Raw genomic sequence first — 23,867 nt, 5'->3', positions numbered from 1 at the left:
CACGTACATAAATATTACGTAAATTTGTTTAAAGTGTGTGTTAGCTTTTGTGCAACAAAATCACACTAACAATTACATCAAAGTATGTTTGCCTCATGTCAGCTTATGACAAAACAAAACGATTTTTAATGAACTCCCATAAATTCCTGGTCAATTTTTAAAATTCCCCCGATAAAGTTCCCATAGTAAGTTTCCGGACATTTTCCACCCCTTTACAAACCCTTGCTATGGCTTTCGATTAAAATCCACAAATAGGGAGAGACAACTATAGCAATAATAGTTGGCGAAAAATTGTCTAGCTAGCTAATTAGAACCGAAAGGACAGAGTACAAAACTGTGCTACATCGGCGATATTTTTATCGGGAAGAAGTCCGGCATGGAAAGTAATAATCGTAAAAATACTGCCACGGTCTAACAGCGTCTTTTGTGATATTCCGATATTGTTTCAAAATAATATAGTTTGAATTTTAATTAATAATTTGTTCTGTTTCTAATTCGCTAGCTAGACACCTGGAAGCTGGGAGTAGCTATAGCTGTCTTGTGAGTTTGGTGTAACTCTGTGTTCTCTTCTTACTCGGGGATTTTGGGAGCACAAAACCCGGAAAGTCCACCAAACTATGAGTGTGTTACTATATTAGCTAATAGGTGTGTAACTGTATACAAAATTCATGGTTCGGTACGTACATCGGTTTTTATAATGCCTGCTTGGTTAAATACATCAAATATTTCATACAAATTAAAATAAATCTAATTAATGCAATAGATTTTTTATTATATTGATTCAATTGAGTAATCAATTAAATTAACAAACAATAATTTGATTAGATAAATATACAAATTAAATTAGTATACATTTGTTAGACCTAATTTGGGTAATACGTGTGTGTGTGTGTGTGTGTGTGTGTGTGTGTGTTACATTTAATATTTTATTTTATTTTATTTTATTTTTTTTAAAGACATGATGTACTTAACGGTTCTACTTATTTCAGCATACTTTAACAAATGTTTTTCTTCCATCTATCCTTTATTTATTCACTCCATCGAAATATGTGGAATCGTCCAGATTTTCTGCTTTTAAGAAGATTCTTAAAGATGTACATAAAACACTAAAGAATCCATATCGCTAGATTTAGCCGCTAGCCACTTCCTGGTTTAGTTGCTAACTCTAGCGCTTATGAAGGAAGGCCTCTTGATCCTAAGCACACCATATAATCTGGTACATGCATGGCTGCTCTTGGCTGGACTTTATTGATGATGTTACTACTAATACAAGTGCAGTGGTTTTCAGCGTTTTTCAGGTTAATGAACCCTTAGGCAATAGTGACATAGGACAGGGAGCCCCCTGATACATAATGTCAAACTTAGCCACTGATATTAATAGAAACCAATCATACTACTCTAGTTGTACAAGACAATTAGAACTACCGTAATTTCCGGACTATAAAGCGCACCCATATATAAGCCGCACTGAATTGTACAAATATTTTTATTTTTAACATAAATAAGCCGCACCTGTTTATAAGCCGTCTACACTAATGTACTTTACACAGGCTTTAACGAAAGACACGTTACACACGGTGTAACGGGTGAAATATGTTGCGCTTCCTTTATGAGCATAGCGGTATTTTGTGAATAGCACGCCAGAAGTGAGCTCTCCCTTCACCCTGACTCAATGCTTTACAACGGCTTGTATCTAAACAGTAGCCTACCAAGAAAGTCATTGTTTACTGTCTTCCTCCTTCCTTTCACAACTATTTCTGTCGGGAGTTTATCTTTTGGCATCGTCATGCGTTTAAAAATCACCCGATGGAAGTTTTTTCTCCCGATGCCGTGCAGCTCAGAACACAGGTGTTTTTTTGTTTCCGTTCGGAAATGTCATTGGTCTAATGTTATGGGGTTCAGTTTTTTGGCTTGAAGTTTGTAAAACCGGGAAAAACCCAGGAACAATCCATTAATAAGCCGCTTCGTTGTTTAAGCCTCGGGGTTCAAAACGTGGGGGCTTATAGTCTGAAAAATATGGTATGTTGTTGTTGTACATGCATTAGTGTCTGTATATTTTCCAATCTTTTCCAGTCTTTCAAAAAGATGTATGCATCATAAACGTATTTTACTTCAGCTTTAGTTTTTACCCATGTTTGTTTGTTTTTTTTAACCAAAATTATTTGAGATTCAACAATAATTAGTGGACCCACTGTATTACCACTGCAAAACCTCTAGGGGGACCCCCGGTTGAAGACCCATGGTATAAAGAATTAGTTTTTGTTTAGAGTTGCTCAGAGTCGGTCAAAGCGATGCAAAACGATGCTGGATGAGAATCTGCAAATAACGATCTGTCGATTATTACATGATTAACCTGCTTTTATAAAAAAAATAAAAAACAAAAATGAAGATTCTGGTGTACTGGGTGATATTATAATATTGTAGCTGGGATGCATTTAGAGTTCTGATGTCTATGTGTGGTTTCCATAAGGGACATCCCCATGCCTCTGGTTACCTCCGGCGTGGAACATGGAAACCTGCGCGAGTTGGCACTGGCCCGAATGAAAGACATGGGAACCGAGGTAAAATTATTGTAGGTCTTTTTTTGTTAGATTTATAAAGATAAATGGCGAAATCCATCGCAGTAAACTTTCCCCGCAAATTGGTTCCTTCTAGTGTAGAGATGTGAGAACCAGAGAGGTGGGAATCCAGGAGATCCATCATAAACTGAGACCATATCAGGTAATATTTTTAAAATGTAAGCATTTCTCGATTTCTTTACAAACGCAGTCTTCACTCGTGTGCTGCATGTGGTCCCAATGCGGCCTGTAGGTGGAGCTGATCCGACGTGACTATGTGGCCAACGGAGGCTGGGAGACGTTCTTGTCCTATGAGGACCCCGAGCAGGACATCCTGATCGGCTTGCTGAGGCTCCGCCGCTGCTCGCCGCAGTCGTTTCGTCCGGAGCTCAAGAGCGCCGTGTCGATCGTGCGCGAGCTGCACGTGTACGGCAGCGTGGTGCCCATCAGCAGCCGAGATCCCAGCAAGTTCCAACACCAGGTAGGAAAAGACCAGAACTTACATTTGGGGAAAATCAACTAAAACTAATACGTTCCTTGCACAGATCCAGTAAGCTGTCTGAAGTCTTTCAATATCATGGAGCATTTTCGAAAATGTAAAGTTTTCAATATGCAATGCTGTAAAAAAAAAAAAAAAAAAAAAAAAAGTATTTCCCCCTTCTAGATTTTTTTGTTGTTGCATATTTGTCTTACACAAATGATTCAGATTATACAACCCATAGTAGATTTTACAGACACCCATAAAGTGGGTTGGATTGTACATGCGGATAAACGATTTTTTTACACTCCATGTAAAATAGTACTCAACTTTATCGCAAACAACATTAAAAAAGAAGCAGTACTGAGTCATGAAATTGTGCTAAATTAAATATGAATGTATGAAATAATAAATAGAATATAGCGCTCTTCGTGCAGCACGCAGTCTCGCGTGTAAAAACAAACAGCACGCGCCGTCTGCGATTCGCCTCTAGAGGCCGCTTTTGTAATCACAGCGGACCGGAAGATAGAAAAACGATCAGTATGGATTTTTGCCGATTAAAAAAATCCATATTATAAAATTTTTACCTAATCTGCAATCAGGTGTGGTAACCGGCAATTTGTCTTTCTCTTAAATGTGAAGGAGTTTTTGCTTGATTCCTTTGCTTGCAATCGTAGAGTGCTCAGGGCAAGTATAAACTTGAACCTTTGCAAGAACCCTGGAGGAGCCAATATATGGATTTATGCCCCCATAAAAGTATAGGAGACAACCATAACTTGCTCACTGGTTAACCAAGTGGCAAGCTTTAGGTAACAGATCCTAATGCATCGGTAAGATGCTAAGCTTTTGATTTCTTTAGCTGAATATCCTGATGAGGGGATGATTACAAGCCGATCTGAAAGCCAGTCAGTGCTGTTTTATGCATGTGGGTGAGGTGTGGGCAGCCGTCAGCGTTCACATTCATCCCAAAGGTGTTCAATAGGGTTGAGAGCTCTATAGCAGGAGATCTTTCACTCCAAATCCATGGAAAGCTGAATTTGTGCACACGGGTATTGTTATGCTGGAACAGGTTTGGGTCTCCTAGATCTCCATCCTTTACAATTGTGTGTCATTTGGGGAAGAACCACATACGGCTAGAAAAGTCAATTCTTTTGAGAGTGTATTGTGTTTAGTTGGATCGTTCTGTAAAAAAGAAAAGACGAACTGACAAACCCGTGCGTCAGTAGTCCTTTAAGCTGCACTGAAAGAAAGAAAAAAACAACAACACGCCACTCATTTTGTTTTTTCTTTTTGATGAGTTCCTCCCTCTGTGCGTTCGCAGGGCTTCGGGATGATGCTGATGGAGGAGGCAGAAAGGATAGCCAGAGACGAGCACGGCTCCGCCAAACTCGCCGTTATCTCAGGTATTGTGCGAATAATTCCTCGCTTCTTTTTCTTCTTCCCTATTAGAAACCCTTTCCTTTCATCTCGGCGATGAATAAACCCACCCAAATCAGCTGCAAGGCCGAGATAATGGCACAGAGGGAAGCAGAAGAAGAGTTGTTTTTTTCCCCTTATTATGCGGCCTTTCACACTTTTATTAAACCCCGCAATTGGCGCTTTGTACCTCTGCTTTGGCACGAGGCGGAAGGAGTAAACATCGCCGTTATCGCTGACGACGTGTCTGTTTTTCCGCTTGCAGGTGTAGGGACTCGGAATTATTACAGGAAGATGGGTTACGAGCTCGAGGGGCCGTACATGGTGAAACGCTTGGACTGAAAGCGGGACGGGGTTGGTTTTTTTCTTTGGTCTGAGAAAGACAAATTTTACCAAAAGAGGGAGAAATGACAACATATTCCAGCTAAATTCCACCTCGTATCCGGCTTCCTGTAACTGAATTACTCATCCGTCTCGTTCTCCTCTTCTTCCTTTTTTTTTTTTTTTTTTTTTTGACAAATAAAGAATTTTTATCTCACCTGTTGTCGTGATTGAATTGAATTACACGCCACCATACTGACAAAAATATTGGGACACGTGATTTTTTCCACCCATATACGATTGTACAAAACGTCTACGGATGCAGGAACATGGAATTTCCCGCTTTACATGAACTAGGGGACCCGGACTTGCGCCCAAATCCAGCTCCATGAAGATCTACCATCCATGGGTTGGAGTGGAAGATCTTCTGCTATAGAGCTCTAAACCCTATTGAACACCTTTGGGACGAACGTGAACGCTCTCTGCACCCCAGGCCTCCTCACCTCTCCTACATCAGGACATGATTCTATTAACGAATGAACAAAAATTTCCATAAGATCTAGTGAAACACCTCAGAAGAGTGGAAGGTTTTAGGACAGCAAAATGTGGATATGATGTTCAAAAAGCACACACCAATGTGGATTTTTTGATGGTCAGGTGTCTACTAACTTGACCATGTAGTGTATGTGTACCCCCTTTAACTGCAATCTTTAATCCCCTTGTGTTTGACATATGAGTCGTTATGAGGCGTTTTTAGATCTGCCCAAGCGTGTAGAGATGATCTGCACACGGTTCTTTTCCCAAATCACTCCACAGGAAGTCAGTGGGATTCAGGTCTGCATTTGAAATTGACCGTAACCATTCAACTAAAGCTGTAGCTATCGATTATATTAGTAGAATTCTACACATTGTTCCAACGCTTAATCGAGCAATTGGATAAAACGCAATTTTTCCTTTATTAAAACAAAATACTAAATAGACAAGAGAAAATAAGACGGGTCTCTTAAAATTGAAATTAAATTGTTTCCTTTTTTTTTTTTTGGAAAGAATTTTATTGCTTAAACTGCCTACAAGAATATCTATGAAAACTAAACCCATTTAGTGCATTTAATTGCCATATTACATACAAATAACACATACATGAAAGGAATCATAAATAAAAATTAATTTCAGATAAAAAAAAAAGTTAAAAAAAATAAAATAAAAAATCACCATGCTGTATGGTGTTTGCTTTATGTTTTAGGTTGAAATGATCCCTAATTTTTCAGTCTTTTTTTTTTGGCCTGAATCCGATGGAATCCCGTTTCTGCCGCATAAAAAAATTGGCCTATTTGCCACTTTTTTTCCTCGTAAACATCCAAAATTTCTGGTGCATCCACCGGTAACCATGTTGTGGGCCTGAATTTTAAAGCTGTTGGTGTGTAAACGAGGCTCCTCCACTTCATCTGTCTTGTTTCCTCTCCTCCAGAGCTGATTGTTAGACAGAGTTCTCTCCAGGGTTTGAAGGTTTAGTTTAATACCATGCGATTCTATTGATTGAAGCTGATTACATTTTAAATGTGTAAATCTTTCTGGCACTACAGAGAGAGAGAGAGAGAGAGAGAGAGCGAGCGAGAGACGATGCCCGATTGGCAAAAAAAAAAAAACCTGTCCAGAGTTTAGTGGGAGGTGCGTCAGTAATAATGGTCGGTGGGAAACTCAGTGCTCAGTGTGTAGTTTAATAGACTAAACGAAGCATTATTTTTCAAGTTCCACCTCGAGTTATCAAGTAATCGTTACAGCCCTAAAAAGTGTCAAATTTACAAATCAAAATCAAACCTTAAAGAGTCTCAAATTCGCTGTTCTAGGTCTTAATTGATTTTAAACTGTTCGTCGTTTTCCGATGCCCACGTAACGCTACCTGGAATACTAGTTACCATGCGCCCGCAGCACTAGTTTCCTTGGTGGTGTTTTCTTTCATTGGTCCAAATAAAATTCGCTGTATTACGACTATAAATGAGACCAACGTTGCAACAGCCAATCAGCTTTCTGTTATCGGATTTTATTTTGCAGCTACGGGGAAGTGCGAGTTTAGCGATACTTTGCTAGAATCTAGTGGAAGCTCTTCCCAGAACAGTGGAGGTTTTTCCAACAGCAAAGATTCGAATACCAATCTTACGATCAGATGTCCACAAACTTTTGTCCATGTAAGGGTATAACTCGATATGTTCCGTCAATGGAAACGATATCAAACGCGCATTAAAAAGCAGCAGAAGTCTAAAAAGAGGGAAGAAAAAAATAAATAAATAAAAAAACTCGTCTCTGTAGTCACGCGGAATTAAATTGCCTCCGTCCTTGTTAGCAATAAAAGTTGCAATCTGCGTCGTTCGCGATCTGATTTTTCACTAAATCTGCGTCGAGCCCTGCTGCCGTGCTGCCAATTTCCATCACGGATCCCCCGGGGTGGCAAAGCATCTTCACGTCGTGGGAGAGCTCGTGATATCTCTGTTGATGGGTTTTTGCTGCTTCATTTAACATCGCAATACCCAATTATGTCTCCGTCTCGGGAGTCAAGGTGTCACCCGAGCGATGACTGAAACCGCTCGTGTTCTGAAAAAAGAAAAAAGCATTTCAGTGAACCGGTTCACAGGCCCGAGTTTTTCTTTTGTTCTCGTCTCTCCTTTTACACCGCGTGATTAAACGCACACGTCGCACGCGCAATTTCCCGCCAGTGCCTCGTTTCGTGACTTTTATTGGACACCAGTGGAACAATGAAGGATGGCCGGTGTGGGTCAGGTGCCGTTCGTCTGATTCATCAGCTGGACCTTCGGAGACCTTTTAGATCCCGGGAATTATAGATAATCGAGTTGCACTGTTTTATGAAATAAAATTGGAAGCTCCAGAGCTGCCCATGGTGTATGAGCTACAAACTAGTGGGGCATAAAACAAAGGGTATAGGGCTAAAGGCCACACAACATGCATTACGTCCTTCGGTTAGTTTTATTTGCATCTCATGATTACTGAGCTCCATTATCTGAATGGTCTGGTCTTGATCAAGCTATAAGTGTGTACATGGTCTATGGGGAAACACGTGGTTTTTCATTTGGATTCAGGCGTTGAAAGAAATTCCAGACTCAACAACTTGAACCCGTGATCATCCACAGTGGTGGACAGTAACAAAGTAAATGAACGTTACCGTCAGAAGTTTGATTTCTTATTCTTTTGCATGTTTGTCACTGTAATTTCGTGTTTAATTTAACGTTACATTTGACAATCAAATATTTGATATTTTTGCAAAATCAGTCGTTCATTTTTATTTGGTGGATTAAAACCACTGATCACCAACATACAGTTGAGCATCAGTTCAACAGCAAGCAGAACATTTAGAGAGGAATAAATGAGGGAAGAAACTCCAGAAGGTTTCGCACAAATGATCATTTGAATAGATATCAAACAGTGTTTGAGTCATTAAAATAATTCTATTAATAGATCAGTGTGCTGAGAGAAACAGAGTCTTTTCACATAAACTAAGTTGAGTCTTGTGATAAAAATGATAATAGGAACATTATAGCCGTAATAAATCATAGCACTTTGGATGCTTAAGTACATTTGAAGGCAAATACATTAGTACTTTTACTCAAGTGAAAATTTCTACTTTTATTGGAGTCATATTTTATTCAAATACAGGGTTTGTGGACTTTATCCACCACTAAGCCTCCAAGGTACTCAATTGTCCTAATGCTATTTGCCTGTCTGGGGGGGAAAAAAACAAAAAAAAACTTTAGTTAAATGATGAATGTTATTTTTAGAGGGAGTGCAATCCTGAGTAAGCACTTTATCCCTGAAACGTAGTTTTGATAGTAATATGGTCTGTAACTGATCCAGGACTTCTTCCCATCCATTTTTTTTTTATGCTTTAAGACGATGGCATTTTCAGCTCAAATTTACTGCGAAATCAAGAGTAGAAGGGATCACAAACTTTCAAGCACCTCTGCCCCTGTGTTTGATGTACGACAGCTCGTCCATGAGAAACCGTTTCGGATCCAGGCAGGTTTAATCTAGATCCATCATCCTGGAAGCTGGAAGTTTCATTTCCTGTGGAAGACTGAGGGGAGCTCGGAGCTGCAAGACCGTTTGACAAGGATGGAAAATACAGAGGCAATCATTTCGAATGATACAAATGTCATTTTCTTTCCCCACCACTGCATTCTTGCAGTTCTCCCGCGAACTCCATCTCCTTTCCTCCGCCCGAGCGCTGGACGCTCCGTTCAGCTGAGCAACTGCTACGATTTCTCCTGAAATTAAACTGCTACATCAACGTGCAGTGATTCGCTTTAATCTCATAGTATATGGATTGTGCAGAATTCGCCTGTCCATAAAGTGCACTTTTCTGACTCGAAAATTTATTCAGCAACATTGTCTTTTTTTTTCTTTTCCTTTCTCAACAAATAAACACTATTTTACTATGCCATTTCAGTGCCACGTTAAAATGTTTTTTAAATAAATCTACGATTATGAGAATAAATTCGAAATGACAAGAATATTCACTTTAAAGTCGGAAATATTTTGAGAATATTCTTGTCATTTCGAAGTTTTTCTCCCAATCTTTCGACTAAAATTGAAATATTTGGAGAAGTGCGTCACTTCATACCACACTATACTGCACATGGACACTTTAAAGACAATTGAACTAAATTACTATCATTTGTACTGTCAATGTTTGCCATACTCATTCATCCCCTTCTAGAATTCATGTATATACATATTTTTATATCTTTTTTATTTATTTACTTACATTTAATTTTTATCCTTATAGTCTGTTTCTTTTTTATGTTTAAATGTTGGAAAAAGCATTTCACTGCATGTCAAATACTTTGTGTATTTGTGTGACAAATAAAATGAGAAAATTTGAATAAAGTCGTAATTTGAGAATAAAGTGGAAATATGTTGATTAATTTTAAATTTTGAGAATATAGTGGAAATTTTGGGAGAAAAGTGCAAATATTTGGAAAATAAAGTCGAAATTACAAGAATGAAGTGGAAATTTTTGGAAGATGAAGCAGAAATATACATTTTTTGAAATATTTCGAGAATAAATTTGAAATTTGGAGAATATAGTGAAAATTTTGGGAGAATAAAGTTTTCCCTAAATATTTGCACTTTATCCTCCCAAAATGTTCACTATATTCTCAAAATTTCAAATTTATCAAAATATTACGGCTTCATCTTCCAAAAAATTTCCACTTTCCACTAATTTCGACTTTATTCTCCAAATGTGGAGATTTTAGAAGAATAAAGTCGTAGCATTGAGAAAAAGAAAAATCAGAATTCTGAGAAAAGTTTTACTGTTTTACATAAAATGGATGTGGAGGATTTGGGTAAATCCTACATTAGGTTAGGATTTAGCAATAATGAAGTTGTAATCAGTAAATGGACAATGCAGCATTTCTGTAAAATAATTTATTCAAATAAAATAAAGAAACAGGAGGAAATTGCGTCTTCTGTGCAGTCTTGGATGGCGAGCGCTGGCCGACTATGAGGATATCAGCGGTTACGTCTGTAAGCAATTCGAACAGGAAAAATGGTTTCTCAAGACACTGTTATGGTTGATTGTTGGGTAATATTCTAAATGACTTCAGTTATTCTACCAGGAGTAATTTACCCAGTTTGTGTGACTCCTTCCTGTTATCTTTCCTGGCATATTGTCATGCTGCGACTGTCATATCTTTGTGATGGATGCTTACGTTTTTAGCGTAACAAGGACGGTATGACCTACAACGTTTGCATTCGTCATGTTCTGATCTGCGACGTAATGATCTGCAAGTCACACGAAGGTACTTTCATGTCTGCTTTTCTGGCATGTTTTCTTCTTGCTTTTTCTCTCAAATTCAAACGAATTCTGGGTAATTTGCCTGTGACAGCCCATTCTCTAGAATCCACAATGTTTCATGGTACATCCAAAGACTTGAAAAGGCTTTAATACCTCTTGTTTTAGTAGCTAACCAATAGTAGCTAATATAATAAAGAAAATAAGAAAGTAGCTAAATTCATATGTAATGTCACTAATAAAACAAGTGCTAACAGGAGAGCTAGCGTTTGATCATTCTTTTTTTAGTAACTTGTGTAGCTAGCTAGCCAATATTCATTTTCGTCTTAGTAGCTAGCTGGTCTCATGACGGTTTAGGTACGCTAATACTAGCCATTTTATTACCTGACTGAAATATTTAAGGACAAAGTTACTTTTGCAACATTAGCACAGTCCTACATTTAGACCTACATTCCACGGCCTCAAGTAGACTGATTAAGCCGAGATCTTTCTTTCAAACCCGCGATTGTTTTGAGTGTTTTGCTACAGAGAAATCGCAAGCTTTTATTATTTTAAATATTCGAACAATCCATAAATGCAAGCATGTAAGCGAACGCTATAAACGCTAGACATCTCTAATACGTTTCTACTCAAAAGCCTGAGAAGTCGGAATCCATGCTGAAGGAAGCGGGACGAGTTGTGAGGAAGGAAATGGCGGTGAAATGACAAGTGAAGAAGGAAAAGGGTTTGGAGATCACCGAGTGTCTATGGCACTGTAAACTCTGTCCTGCAGCTGTAGCGCGGTGGGCCGGGTTTCGGGGTCGAACGCCAGCATGTCCAACAGCAGGGCACAGAAGTCAGGGCTGGGAGTCGGGGGCGACGGCGGCCCCCGTCGTGTCCGCGAGGGGATTACGAGCTGCAGAGCCGGGTTCTGACATAAAGCCTCTCCGAGCGGCGCAATCCATCGTCCCTTCTCCACGTACGCTCCTGCGGAACGAGGAAGAGTATGACTTGAACAAACATGCAAAAAGGGGTCGTTTTCGGTTCGACTGCCGGATTATCAAGCGCATTGACTCGAGGGCGTTCGATGAATAGGATATCAGCGGCGACGTTTCTGCTTAACGAGTTCGCCGCTGATGGTCATTAGCATTCAGTGCGGCACGAAGGAAACCAAACACGCCCCCGTAACTTTGACGGATGGCAGATAGAGAGAGGGAGGAAGAAAAGAAACAAAAAAAAACAACAACAACACTGAAAGCACTTTAACTGCCTTTAATAAATAGGCTGAGACATCTGACCTTTCGTGATGGCTCCTCGGAGTAATTACAGCCCTGCTTCAATTGGCCGGCCACTCCATCCGAAGCCTCTTCGCTCGAACCGATTTGATCCGTCGCCGATAATGCGGCGTGTCGATAAGGCCTTAAGTCAGGCGCTCAAAGGCCATGATACATAAAATTTGCATCTCCGGCTCCGGTGTGCTCCTCGGCATTAGCTCAGGGGGGAGCTTGGGGTCGCGGCGAGTTTAAAAGGGACTCGGATCAGTGCTGATATCGATAAAACAGGAGCACCATCGTTTACGAGAGTGCGTCTGTAGTGTTTTTTTTTCGTTTTTTGTCGTCCGCCCCGAAGGTCGGAGTGCGGCTAAACGGATGCACGAGCTACCTATGGAGAATCGGCACAGTTCTGAAATAAGCACTGTAGCCACTGAGATGTGAAATTAGAATAAAACGCCTCACTGACCCAGGACTTGAATCCTTTAATTCTTTAAAACATCCTTATCATGAATTGGACTTTAGCTGGACTCCAAAAAGGGACAGAAATTTTTTCCTTTTTTTTTTTTAAGGTATGGGGGTATATTGTGCTATAATGTACTTGTAAACATCTATATTACCACTCTGAAAATAAATAAATACAAAAGGGCACGCTAAACGCTAGCTAACAAATGAAGTAGCGAATATCATAAAAAAAAAAAAAAGAATAATATTATATATATATATATATATATATATGTGAAAGGGCTAGACATAAAGTAGATATCAGAAAAAATAAAACAGCTAAAATCATTAAACATGATCAAGTATATAATTTCCAGTAAATAAAGTTGCTAATCTAAAAAGAAAATATGAAATGGCTAGCTAACAGATAATATACATATCATGTAACGTCACTACAAACCAAATGCTAACGGGAGAGCTAGCGTTTGCAAGCAAATTATAATTTTTTTTTTTTTCCGTTCAGAAAAATTATTCAACTTTTTTAAACTTTAGTTTGTGCCTTAGTAGCTTGGGACATGATAGTTCAGGTACGCTTATATTAGCCATTTTATTACCTGATTAAAGAAAACTCTCTTTCTATACTTCTGTGCAAATTTTAGAATTTTTCCTTTAGAGTCTCGCTCTTACCCAGCTGTTCCTCGTTGGAGCCGTCCTCCAGGAAGGTGATTCTCTCCAGCACGGCCCAGAAGAGGACGCCTAGCGAGAAAATGTCTGCCTGGGCGGTGTAGCTGTGTCCCGCCCACACCTCAGGGGCCATGTAGAAGTCGGATCCACACGTGGAAGAAAGGGCCAGTCTGCTCTGATCTCCGTCCGCGGGGCCTTCGACCATCTTGCTCAGGCCAAAGTCAGCCACCTGGAACGTAAATCAAAGGGCACGCAGTCAGCCCCAAGTCATAAACGTCAATGCTGAGATGAACAAACTTCATTAAACAGAGAAATGCCATCGAGATATGATAAATTTTTCAATAAGGCAAAGGGTCACGCCCGATTCTGAACCTCTGGCACCGACAAGTCTCGTCCTTCTTAATGGCAGAAAATACCTTTATAATATTACAATATCCCAGACATTTGACATATTCGATCGAACCTAAGATCAGTAAGGATCAATTTTAAAAGCAACCCAATGGCATTGCTAACAATAATCGCAGACAGACTAAAAAAAAAAAGAGCCTTGAATGGGTGGCAAACAAGAAAGAAAGCGATTCAAGAAAGTCAAAACATCAAAGATGAAAAACAAAATTCTACCACTAGGGGTGTGTTGGTGGAGTGCACGTGTGTATGCAATCCTTGTTTTACGTGCAGGAAATAGTTCAAATCGTAGATCCCTCACGAACGTATTAAGTGGCGGACCAAGAGTTCGTTTAGTCTCCACCTTTTGTGCAAAAACCTCCAAATTTGTTCGCTGCCATTTCCAGTTATCGCCAACGTTTTTACGAGAATCTAGCGATATGGATTCTTTTGAGGTCCCGGTCTTCAAACACGTTCAAAAATTTCTCTTCAAAGGAGAAAATCCTGACAAGTTCACATTTCGAGGGAGTGAATGAATGAAGGATGGAGAGGATTCATTTATTAATGAATAAATAAATAACTAGCTTTTGCGTTTCTTAAATGGAGACATTAAAGTATGCTGAAATAAGTAAACATATCTTTAGAAAATTCAATATTTAATGCAAAAAACTTTTTTTTTAACAAATTGAAAACTTCAAAAAAAATTATCCATTTAATGAATTTTATTGAATAGATTTATTTTGTGCCTATTTAATCAAATACTCAATTTTATTTAATTAATAAGTGTATTGCATTTATACCTGCAGTCATTCTCTCAACTGGTAAAGCCGCACGCACCCACAATTGTAATCTGTATTCATTTCTCGATGCAATGGTGTGAAATAAGTGTTGATGGTGTCTCCTGGGACTTCGTGCAGAAACGATTGGAAAAGCTCAACTGTGAGTGAATATTACAAACGAACCAAACAGCCGCTACGCATAAAATTTTTTATTTTTTTTAAAGAACAAACAGTCTGGTTCAACAAATATTTAATATACAATTGCACCGCAGGTCAATTACCCTTTACAAAGCAAACATATAAAGCAAGGAAAATGGATGAATAAAGGAGTGAACGATGAACCATATTCATCTCTGCAAACAAGAGCTTATGGTTCCGGTGCACTCTGAGGGCTAATTGCTAAACCAGATGTTAACATTGCTTGTTGGTCTTTTTAAGCTTTTCATGAAAAAATTTCATTTTTAAGTATAGAAATATAAATTTGTAGGCTGTTTATATATTGGCTGAGGATTCCGGATATTACAGTAAGAACGAGTCGGTGAATCGTTCCATCCATTATTTATACATCTGCTAGGATAAGGTAGCTACCACTGTCCATATATGCTGGGAAGGAAAATAAATACACTTTCTTCTTAAAAAAAAATAAAATAAAAAAAGGGTGCTAATGTACAGCAACTGAGTGAGTCTCCCGTGATTCCTATCTCTAAAGACCCACGCAGCCCTGGTTCCTGCTGAATGCTCTGATTGATTACTCGTGGTGGGAGGAACTGCAGCACTCAGCTGCTATTTGTGAGTCGGAATAAACTTCAGAGGCTGCTGTGGGCGGAAAGCCGATAAGATCAGCAGTTTCTGAAATACAAAAAAAAAGCCTATGTGGTACCTACGACCATGCCATGGTTAAAGATCACTTTTTTTTTCTTCATATTCTGGTGTTTGATGTGAACATTAACTGAAGCTCTTGGTCTGTATCTGCATGACAATGTAGTGCTGCTGCAGGACTGGCTGTTCGGATAAACTGGATAAATGTGCAGGTGTTTCTATTAAAGTGGGCAGTGAGTGTACAGAACACCACTGTGTGTGGTAGATTATGGATTCTGCTTGGTCAGATATCTATCTATCTATCTATCTATCTATCTATCTATCTATCTATCTATCTATCTAGATCTCTAGATCTCTAGATCTCTAGATCTCTAGATCCATATCCATCTATCAAAATCCATACATCTTCTGTATGTGAATCTCTATATCTATCTATTCGGGCCGCCACATCAAGACTGTGCAACCGTTTCCTTCCTCAAGCCATCAGGCTTCTCAATACAGAGAACTGAAACGGAACTCTCACACACACACACACACACACACACACACACACACACACACATAAAAGCCTCTTGACTTGACTTGACTTGAAATCTATCTATCAAAATCTCTCGCCGATATCCATCTATCCAAATCTCTCGCTCTCGCTCTCTCTCCATCTATATCCATCTATTCACTGTATATCTATCTATTGAAATCTATCAAAATCTAGCTCTCAATATCTATCAATCTATCTAATATCCATCTATGTGTATATCTATCCGTCCAGCCATATCTATACCCATCTCTATCTATGTGCTCCCTTTTAATATTCTTTCTATAGTAATCTCTCTCTCTCTCTCTCTCTCTCTCACACACACACACACACACACAGCAGACGCAACAAAGTGAAATATATAAGCATTGATAAATAACGTTTTTCTGTGAGGAAATGTGTTAATTTCATGTTCATGAAAGGAGTCTTGAGGGTCACTGCTTTGCAACAGTCACAATGTTTTCCGGGGGTTGAGTTTACGCTTTCTCTATAAAAAAATAAATAAATAAAAAAATTAAAGGGAGTGAGACAGAGTGTAAGAAAGATGGGAGAGAGAGAGAGAGAGAGAGAGAGAGAGAGAGAGAGAGAGAGAGAGAGAGAGAGAGAGAGAGAGAGAGAAAGAGAGAGAGGGGATGATAATGAGGTCCAGCTGTGAATTATTCCACTCATACCATGGTCAGTTTCTAGGGTTAACATGTTTAAAGCATTGATGCAAAACTGCCTGAATGAGTACAAATAACACCTACTTTACACTCTGCTGTAGAATTCTGCAGGCTCTAAGCGCATAATGAAAGTAGTGCAGGGGTGGCCAACCCGCGGCCTGGTTCCATGCAGCTCTTACGTTCATATCGAAGTTTGTGTTTGTGTTTTTAATGTGCGTGTTCGCTTCTCTTGAGTTTATCACGGTATTTTCGTCAAATGCGCATGTGCGCAAGATGAAAATACACCGCAAAGTTTCCCAGTAGGGGCAAGATCATTTAAGTAAATAATTTGTGTCAAGTTCGCTCTTAAAGCGGCAGGGAAAAAATGCACAGCAAAACAAAAATATAAAGATGAACACAGGACGTTTTTAACAGAGTGGGAGAGTTTACCGTAATTTCCGGACTATTAAGTGCACCCAAATATAAGCCGCACCCACTGAATTTGACAAAGATGTTTATTTTGAACATAAATATGCCGCACCTGTCTATAAGCCACATGCCTACATTGAAAGTAATTGCGGCCCGGGTTCGATCCCCGGTCAGGGAACCGAACCCAGCCATTAGGGTTGCACAAGCCAGTGCACTCTTAGTGCCGGTCTCAAGCCTGGATAAATGGGGAGGGTTGCTTTAGGAAGGGAATCCAGCGTAAAATATGTGCCAAATCAAATATGCGGATAACGAATACGGATGATCCGCTGTGGCGACCCCTAATGGGAGAAGCCGAAAGAAAGTTTTATTGAATCACAGTTGCACTCTGACTTTCAAACATGTGAGTATTTTAGTGTCGCATTGGATGAGAGTTCTATCATACAAGACAAGCCTCAGTTGGCAATATTGTGTCAAACGATTGTGTGATCAAAGAAGAACTCCTTGATATTGTGCCATTAAAAGACAGAACCCATGGCATAGATGTAAAAGAAACAATGATGGCTGCATTTGCGAAAGCAAATCTGCCCATACGAAAACTAACTGCAAGTTTGTGAGAGTTTGTGTGTGAGACAGTGCACACAATGTTCATTGTTGAAAATGACTGGCCTGTGGTCTTAGTACTGTAGGAGTTCATTTCTGTCATTATCATGTTGGTGTGTGACATTTACAATAAATCTGGCTGAGCAGAGGTGTGTGTGTGTGTGTGTGTGTGTGTGTGTGTGTGTGTGTGTGTGTGTGTGTGTGTGAGGAAGGGATGGGTGATGTTCATATGTGGCCATGTGTATGATGTGGCTCTTTGCAGTAACACAGTAAAAAATGTCTCTGACTGATTTGCCACCCCTGAAGTAGTGCGATTGTAGTTTCATTTCAACTTTTTTTCGTCAAATTTATGTTGTGCATTCACCATTCACTACATCATTCAAAGAACGATTTTGCGATTGGGGATCGTTTAGAACAGTGGTCTCACGCTTTATCTGACCGTAACTGTATGTTACTATATATAAAATTTTTTCGAAGACAATTCATCTAGACGATTGTAATTGAGAGTCTGAATTAGTCCTCAAACAATTTCCTTCATTATCTGCTTATTATTAGCCCCGTATGTACAGGTTGCTACTACTGACCAGATACTGTATTAGACGGGGAGCGCATGAAGATGAACTTTAAAAGCGTTTGAAATTCAGCTGTTCGAGTCGTGACATAAAAAATGGATCACCTTCAGATGATCCAAAAAAAAGGTAGAAAGTTTGTTATTTCAGAAATTATCACAGACTTTGTAATAGAGTTTCATTGAGAGCGATATTCAGTGTGTAATAGTCAATAATGGCAGTGCTACAGTAGGGTTCAAGTCAAGTTTATTTCTATTGCGCTTTTTCACGATGGACATTGACTCAAAGCGGCTTTACAGAACTGAAGAATTAAAGGGAATAATGTGCATTTATCCCTGATGAGCAGCCTGAGGGCGACTGTGGCAAGAACAAACTCCCTTGGATGAAAGATGAAGAAACCTTGAGAGGAACCAGACTCAAAAGGGGAACCTGTCCTCATTCGGGTGACATCAAGAGTGTGATTATAAATCTTAAAAACAATACAAAAACACTGGTGAGTGAGAGCTACCATGAATGTGTGTGTGAATATGAGTAATGTCCTGTCTACAGTCTGGGGGTCCACCATGACAATATATGAGAAGAGAGGACGCACAGGCCATTTGTACAGATCTTCATTTCTAATTAAAAATTTAGATCTTTTTTTGGTTGATTTTTTTTAAGCTACAGTAACTTTATCAGGACCTCCTTCTATGAACAGACTTTTAGTCTGATAAACCTGAAGAAATGAAGGGACTCAGTGTAAACTAAGAAGCAAAGATAAAATCTACATAAAATCCATAGCTCAGTAAATCAGCTGCGACCCAATTTTAAAACGTGTCTGTCATTAGAGGTCACTGATATTATAAACATATTGCTGTATTAGGCAGTGAACTCTATTGTTCTGTAAATAGGATTGTTTCTACTGTACTTCAGTAAAGACATTTTATTAATTCAATTAATAGTTTAATATAATACAAGTACAATGCAACATTTACAATCAAGTTGGCTTTTGGCCCTTTATCGGAAAACCTCTGGTTTTAAGATGTTGTACTGATCAGAAGTTCATGTGTTCAAATGCCATCAACACTACTGGGCCCTTGAGCAAGGCCCTTAGCCCTCATCTACTTGACTGTACTAGTTGTATAATAAGTCCAAATGAATAAGTCCATTTCAAGTGAACAACGAGAGCGAACGAGCGACACGAGATCAACTAAGCGACTGATGCTACCCTCAGCCGAAAGCGGGGAACCGGCAGCGTGGGTTTTGATCATGCCTTCAAAATTTGCTCATGAAATAGGGTAAAATTTTGCGAGCACGGTCGCACGTATCTCTGTTAGCTCGTACTATTAGTTGCTTGTACATCAGGGTTTTACTGTATAAAAAAAAAAAAAATAGACGCTAGCATGGCGGTACAACAAGCAGTAGAAAGTGATTACTGTGTCCTATTACTGATAGGGGGCGCCAATGTCGCGGGCCAGAGACCTTTAATCAAGATAGCAGACAGTGTTAGTGCGTGGAACAGCGTGCGGTGATGAGATGCCCAGCCCCAGTAAGACATTTAAATGGTGGGAAGATGGCCTTGACGATCCTGTGGTGGTTCCCCGATGAGGTGTACTGACAAAATTTTTCGCTGCCTTATACGACAGACTGGGTGGTAAATTGTCCAAATACCATAAGAAACAAAAGGTGTAATTATAAAATCATTCAGAGAGAGAGAGAGAGAGAGAGAGAGAGAGAGAGAGAGAGAGAGAGAGAGAGAGAGAGAGAGAGAGAGAGAGAAGGACCGTAATTACCCAGTACTTTGTGCGCTTGTTGTACATGTTGATGTACAAGAAGAATTATAGGCTACAAATATTGTGCTTTGCAAGTATAAGCTGTAAAATCATGACTGATTTTGCCCATTTCTATGGAGTACAAGATATAAACACCAAGCCTAAAGCAATGGTTGTACAATTGTCATAACATGTAATGCTAATAGAGTGAGGGATTCAATTACAGATGCATTATTACCTTGATCACTGGGCCGCTTCGAGTTAGGCAAACGAGCACGTTGGCCGGTTTGAGGTCTCTGTGCACTATTCCCAATCCATGCAGGAAAGCCATTGCACTGCTGAGCTGCTGAACCACCTGAAGATTCCTCTGGATGTCTGGACTCTGAGACAGTATATAGTGATTTAGGTCTCCACCATCGCAGTACTCCATGACCAGCCACAGCGCCAAGCAGCGTTCCGGGGGCTTCCCTGGGGACGCCGGGCTCCTCCTGGATCTGTCCGGGTTTCTCGCTTGACTTTTTGAATTCTTGTCCACTACCCTTCCTTTGAGGGCGCTCTCGACGAGGTCCAGGGGCAGCTTATCCGATTTCAGCGGCCGCAGCATTTTCAGGCCCGTCTGCAGCAGGCAGCTGTGGAGGGCGATAACATTTGGATGACTACTGGCGGTGGCTCTCATGGCCCAAAGCTCCTGCAAATAGAGTTCGATGCTCTCCGGGCTGCAACAGGGCAGACGTTTGATGGCCACCGTGTCTCCTCTGCAGCCCCACCAGCCTGTCTCCATCACGTGACCCTCAAACACCACACCATAGCTGCCCCGTCCCACTTCCCGCTGCAGCCTGTACACCTGCTCCATGACTGACGGTTTTATCCTCACTTACAGAAGAAGGTTCTGTAGCTTTGAGCTGCAAACGCAAAAAACTATGATGTTTACATCAAACCACAGCAGATCATTGCAACACCAAATTCACTTGTAGCCATAAAATGTCTGACTGTAACTATTTTTATGCTAGGTTCTGTAGAAATATTGACTGATATCTCTGTTCTGATTGGTCAGAAGATGATCACACAACAGAAGAAGTAAATAACACTGATTATCTCATTACAATGGCACCTGTCAAGGGGTGAGATACATTAGGCAACAGGTAAACAGCCAAAAGAGGGCAAATAGAAGGATGTGAATGACTTTTGGCAAGTGCTTAATGCTATGGTTTAGATAACTTGGTCACAGGGTTCCCGGACTTTAATGAACACCGGTAAAAAACAGCAGTTCGTCTGTTGGATCGGACCACGCAGTCCAGCATTCGCTCCACATGTACATCAATAAGCCTCGGCCGCCCACGACCCTGTTGCCGGTTTACCACTGTTCCTTCCTTGGACCACTTTTGATAGATACTGACCACTGCAGACCGAGAACATCCCACAAGAGCTGCAGTTTTGGAGACGCTCTGACCCAGACGTCTAGACATCACAACTCTCTCAAATCCTTACGCTCGCCCATTTTTCCTGCTTCTCACACGTCAACTTTGAGGACAAAATGTTCACTTGCTGCCTAATAAATATATCCACCAACTAACAGGTGCCATGATGAAGAGATAATCAGTGTTATTCACTTCACCAGTCATAATGGTATAACGTCATATCGGTGTATGGCATCATGAAAAACCTCTTACAGTAACTTCCACTTAACATTTGCATAAAAAATGTTCTAAGTAATAATGATGTTTTAAATGTGTAGGTTTCATACATTTAGACCATTTCGAAGAAATTTCATTAAAATACACTGAAGTCAAAGATTTCATACTGGTAATATTCAAATAAGTGTAAAAACGTGGCTTGGGGAAAGTTCGAAATTGCTAATCTGATTCTTATCACATTCTTACACCACTGAATCCGAGTGGGGAGAAAAAAAACGTGCCCTACTTCCTTGTATCGGTTGTACCAATTCTAGTTCCTGAGATGCCGGTAAGCGATACGCGAGGTGAAAACAGGAACCAACATGTCACTCGGAGCTTTCGCAAAACATAAACGATGTTTGAAAACCTTTTGAAATGCGTGATACATTCTTGAGGATTATCGCCATCATTGGCAAACCTTTGTGCTACAAGTGGAACGACGCACTCCAGATCATGCCGTTATACACCTCGGGTTGCACCCAGAACTTGTGTTGCATCACATTATATGCATCTTTTTTAAAAACATGATAAAAGAAAGTAAGTTTTGTGTCACGGTATATTGAATATACGGTATACTGTTGATTATTTTCTCAAAAATGGCAAGTAAATAAATAAAAGAATATAAAAAATATTCCTGAAGGATTAAAATTCAGGTATGAGGATGGAGAATTCAGAGACTCCAACAACCTTGAAACATTTAAATGACCAGAGGGTGGAAAAAAGTACATGATTAAAATAAAGTGAAATCAATAAACCATAATCTGGATACACTCTACTGACAAAAGTATTGGGACACCTGACTTTTCCATATGTGTTTTGTTGTTGTTGTTGTTGTTGGACATCACTGGGTGCTGTAGCATTACACTTTCCTTTCACTTGAACTAGCGGACCCAAACCTGTTCCAGCATGATTATACCACTGTGCACAAAGCCAGATACATGAAGATATTGATATTGATCCATGATGTGGCCCAACATTGCATTTATGAGGAGAAAAGAAAGTGGGAGAAAGAAAAAAATAAATAAAGAGGTTCTGGAACAAGCTAAAAACCATGGATGTATGGATGGATGGATGGAAGGTAGATAGGTAAGAAAGAAAGATTTGTAATATAAATTATTTGAATTATATACAGTATAGACTTCTTAGAATTAGCTAAAAACCAAAAAGTGATGGATGGATGGATGGATGGATGGATGGATGGATGGATGAAAGAAAGAAAGGCCAAATTTGTAATGTAAATTATTTTAATTATATATAGAGAGCTCTTGGAATGAGCTAAAAAACAAAAAGGGGGAGGTGGGTGCTTAGTGGTTAAGGCGTTTGACTTTGGATCGGAAGGTCACAGGTTCAAATCCCACCACCACCAAGCTGCCACTGCTGGGCCCTTGAGCAAAGCCCTAAAACCCTCCCCTGATCAGTTGTAAGTCGCTCTGGATAAGGGCGTCTGCTAAATGCCGCAAATGTAAATGTAAATGTAAAAAAAAGAACTGAAAAAGAAAGAAAGAAAGAAAGAAAGAAAGAAAGAAAGAAAGAAAGAAAGAAAGAAAGAAAGAAAGAAAGAAAGAAAGAAAGAAAAGGCTTTTACTTATCTGGTTAAGCTGAGGTCATAGCTCAGGGGCGGCCACAACACCGCACCCCTGGTGTAGAGCGCGTTAAGGGCCTTGATCAAGGGCCCAATAGTGGCAGCCTGGTGGTACTGTGCCTTGAACCCCCAACCTTCTGATCAGTAACACAGATCCTAAACCACTGTAACTGTAAATCAATCAATCTTTTCTTCCCGCAGCATGAGATTTTCCCTTCACTTGAACAAGGAGCCCCAAACCTGTTCCTGAGTCACATCCCCCCTGTGCACAAAGCCGCCTCCATGAACATATGAACATGCCATTGACACCGATCTTCACTTGTAATTTAAAAAATATATATATTGTTTTTGACCTGCAAAATTTTAAATTAAATTTAGAAAAGTTAATTTTTGCCCAATTTTGGAAAACTTGACCCCTGTCATTAGGGGTCACTGATATAACAAGCATATGGTTGTACTGTAGTACAGCCTTAATAGATAATAGAATTATTAATGAATAATGAATATTGTACTATACATTGTTTCTTGTTTCTAAATTGGGTTGTTTGTAACATAATATACTTATTGTACTATAAGTTATTCAGCTAGAAAAATGAAAAAAAAAAAACTGTGCACATATATTTTTTCCCCCCAAAATATCATGAAATCATAAATGAGAGGAACCATGGCAACTTTCCTTTTTTTTTATATAATTAAATATGATTATCAATCTAATAATTGGTATCAAGCCTGATGTTCGCTCTTCTGATAGGTAAAAGTTTGTGCCCCCCTCTGCTATACATCCCAACCCACATCATCTACAACAGTCACTTGTACTTATTAAGTGCATGATAAAGCAGTAAAGGTGCATTTCTTGTTAAATAATAAAACCATGTTAATTTACTCACCCATTCACACTTTATAGAAAACAGGAACCTGCTGTACTTCCGTGTGTTTCTGACCGGAGCGGAAGTTCAGCGCATTTCAAAGGATCCCGCCTTCAACCAACCCCGCGCTCCTATTGGTCACGGAATAATAACAGCTGACATCATGGCTGAGGATTCAAACCGACCAATGAGATGAAAGCAATTTTAAAAACAGTATTTACTTTAGAGCATTTGGGGAAAATAGAGAAATGTATGTTTCCGGGATGTGTGATACTCATTTGG

The 23,867-nt window shown here is 39.6% G+C and overlaps 2 protein-coding genes across 2 annotated transcripts in view; one reads left to right on the top strand and one right to left on the bottom strand.

Annotated features, from left to right (window-relative positions):
* The window catches only part of elp3 (elongator acetyltransferase complex subunit 3), a 29,311-nt gene extending 24,321 nt beyond the window's left edge, over nucleotides 1–4,990 (top strand). The window contains exons 11-15 of the mRNA XM_083563073.1: nucleotides 2,471–2,561; nucleotides 2,656–2,721; nucleotides 2,812–3,039; nucleotides 4,358–4,439; nucleotides 4,718–4,990. Of these exons, the coding sequence (XP_083419199.1) occupies nucleotides 2,471–2,561; nucleotides 2,656–2,721; nucleotides 2,812–3,039; nucleotides 4,358–4,439; nucleotides 4,718–4,794 (544 nt within the window). The 3' untranslated portion in view covers nucleotides 4,795–4,990. The remainder of the gene's footprint in view (nucleotides 1–2,470; nucleotides 2,562–2,655; nucleotides 2,722–2,811; nucleotides 3,040–4,357; nucleotides 4,440–4,717) is intronic.
* A 5,207-nt stretch (nucleotides 4,991–10,197) lies between these two features.
* LOC310738126 (serine/threonine-protein kinase pdik1l-B) lies at nucleotides 10,198–23,867 on the bottom strand. Its single transcript, XM_083563109.1, has 4 exons — nucleotides 23,607–23,867; nucleotides 19,703–20,366; nucleotides 12,961–13,186; nucleotides 10,198–11,545 (listed from the first exon to the last, which is right to left on the bottom strand). Exons 2-4 carry the CDS (start codon nucleotides 20,315–20,317, stop codon nucleotides 11,313–11,315), a joined length of 1,074 nt encoding a protein of 357 aa, XP_083419235.1. The 5' UTR covers nucleotides 20,318–20,366; nucleotides 23,607–23,867; the 3' UTR covers nucleotides 10,198–11,312.

Source organism: Silurus aristotelis (genome assembly GCF_946808225.1).
Source record: "Silurus aristotelis genome assembly, chromosome: 15".
NCBI classification, from domain to species: Eukaryota; Metazoa; Chordata; class Actinopteri; order Siluriformes; family Siluridae; genus Silurus; species Silurus aristotelis.
The sequence above is the reverse complement of the archived record's forward strand: the minus strand, read 5'-3'. Positions and strand labels throughout refer to the sequence as shown.

What these genes read in the sequence shown, in the direction of transcription:
- LOC310738126 (XM_083563109.1), bottom strand. Translation starts at nt 20,317, where the DNA reads ATGGAGCAGGTGTACAGGCTGCAGCGGGAAGTGGGACGGGGCAGCTAT. An exon ending in GAAGCGGCCCAGTGATCAAG is followed by an intron (nt 13,187 to 19,702) that starts GTAATAATGCAT and finishes TTTACGTTCCAG; the next exon opens with GTGGCTGACTTTGGCCTGAG. An exon ending in CTCCAACGAGGAACAGCTGG is followed by an intron (nt 11,546 to 12,960) that starts GTAAGAGCGAGA and finishes CTCGTTCCGCAG; the next exon opens with GAGCGTACGTGGAGAAGGGA.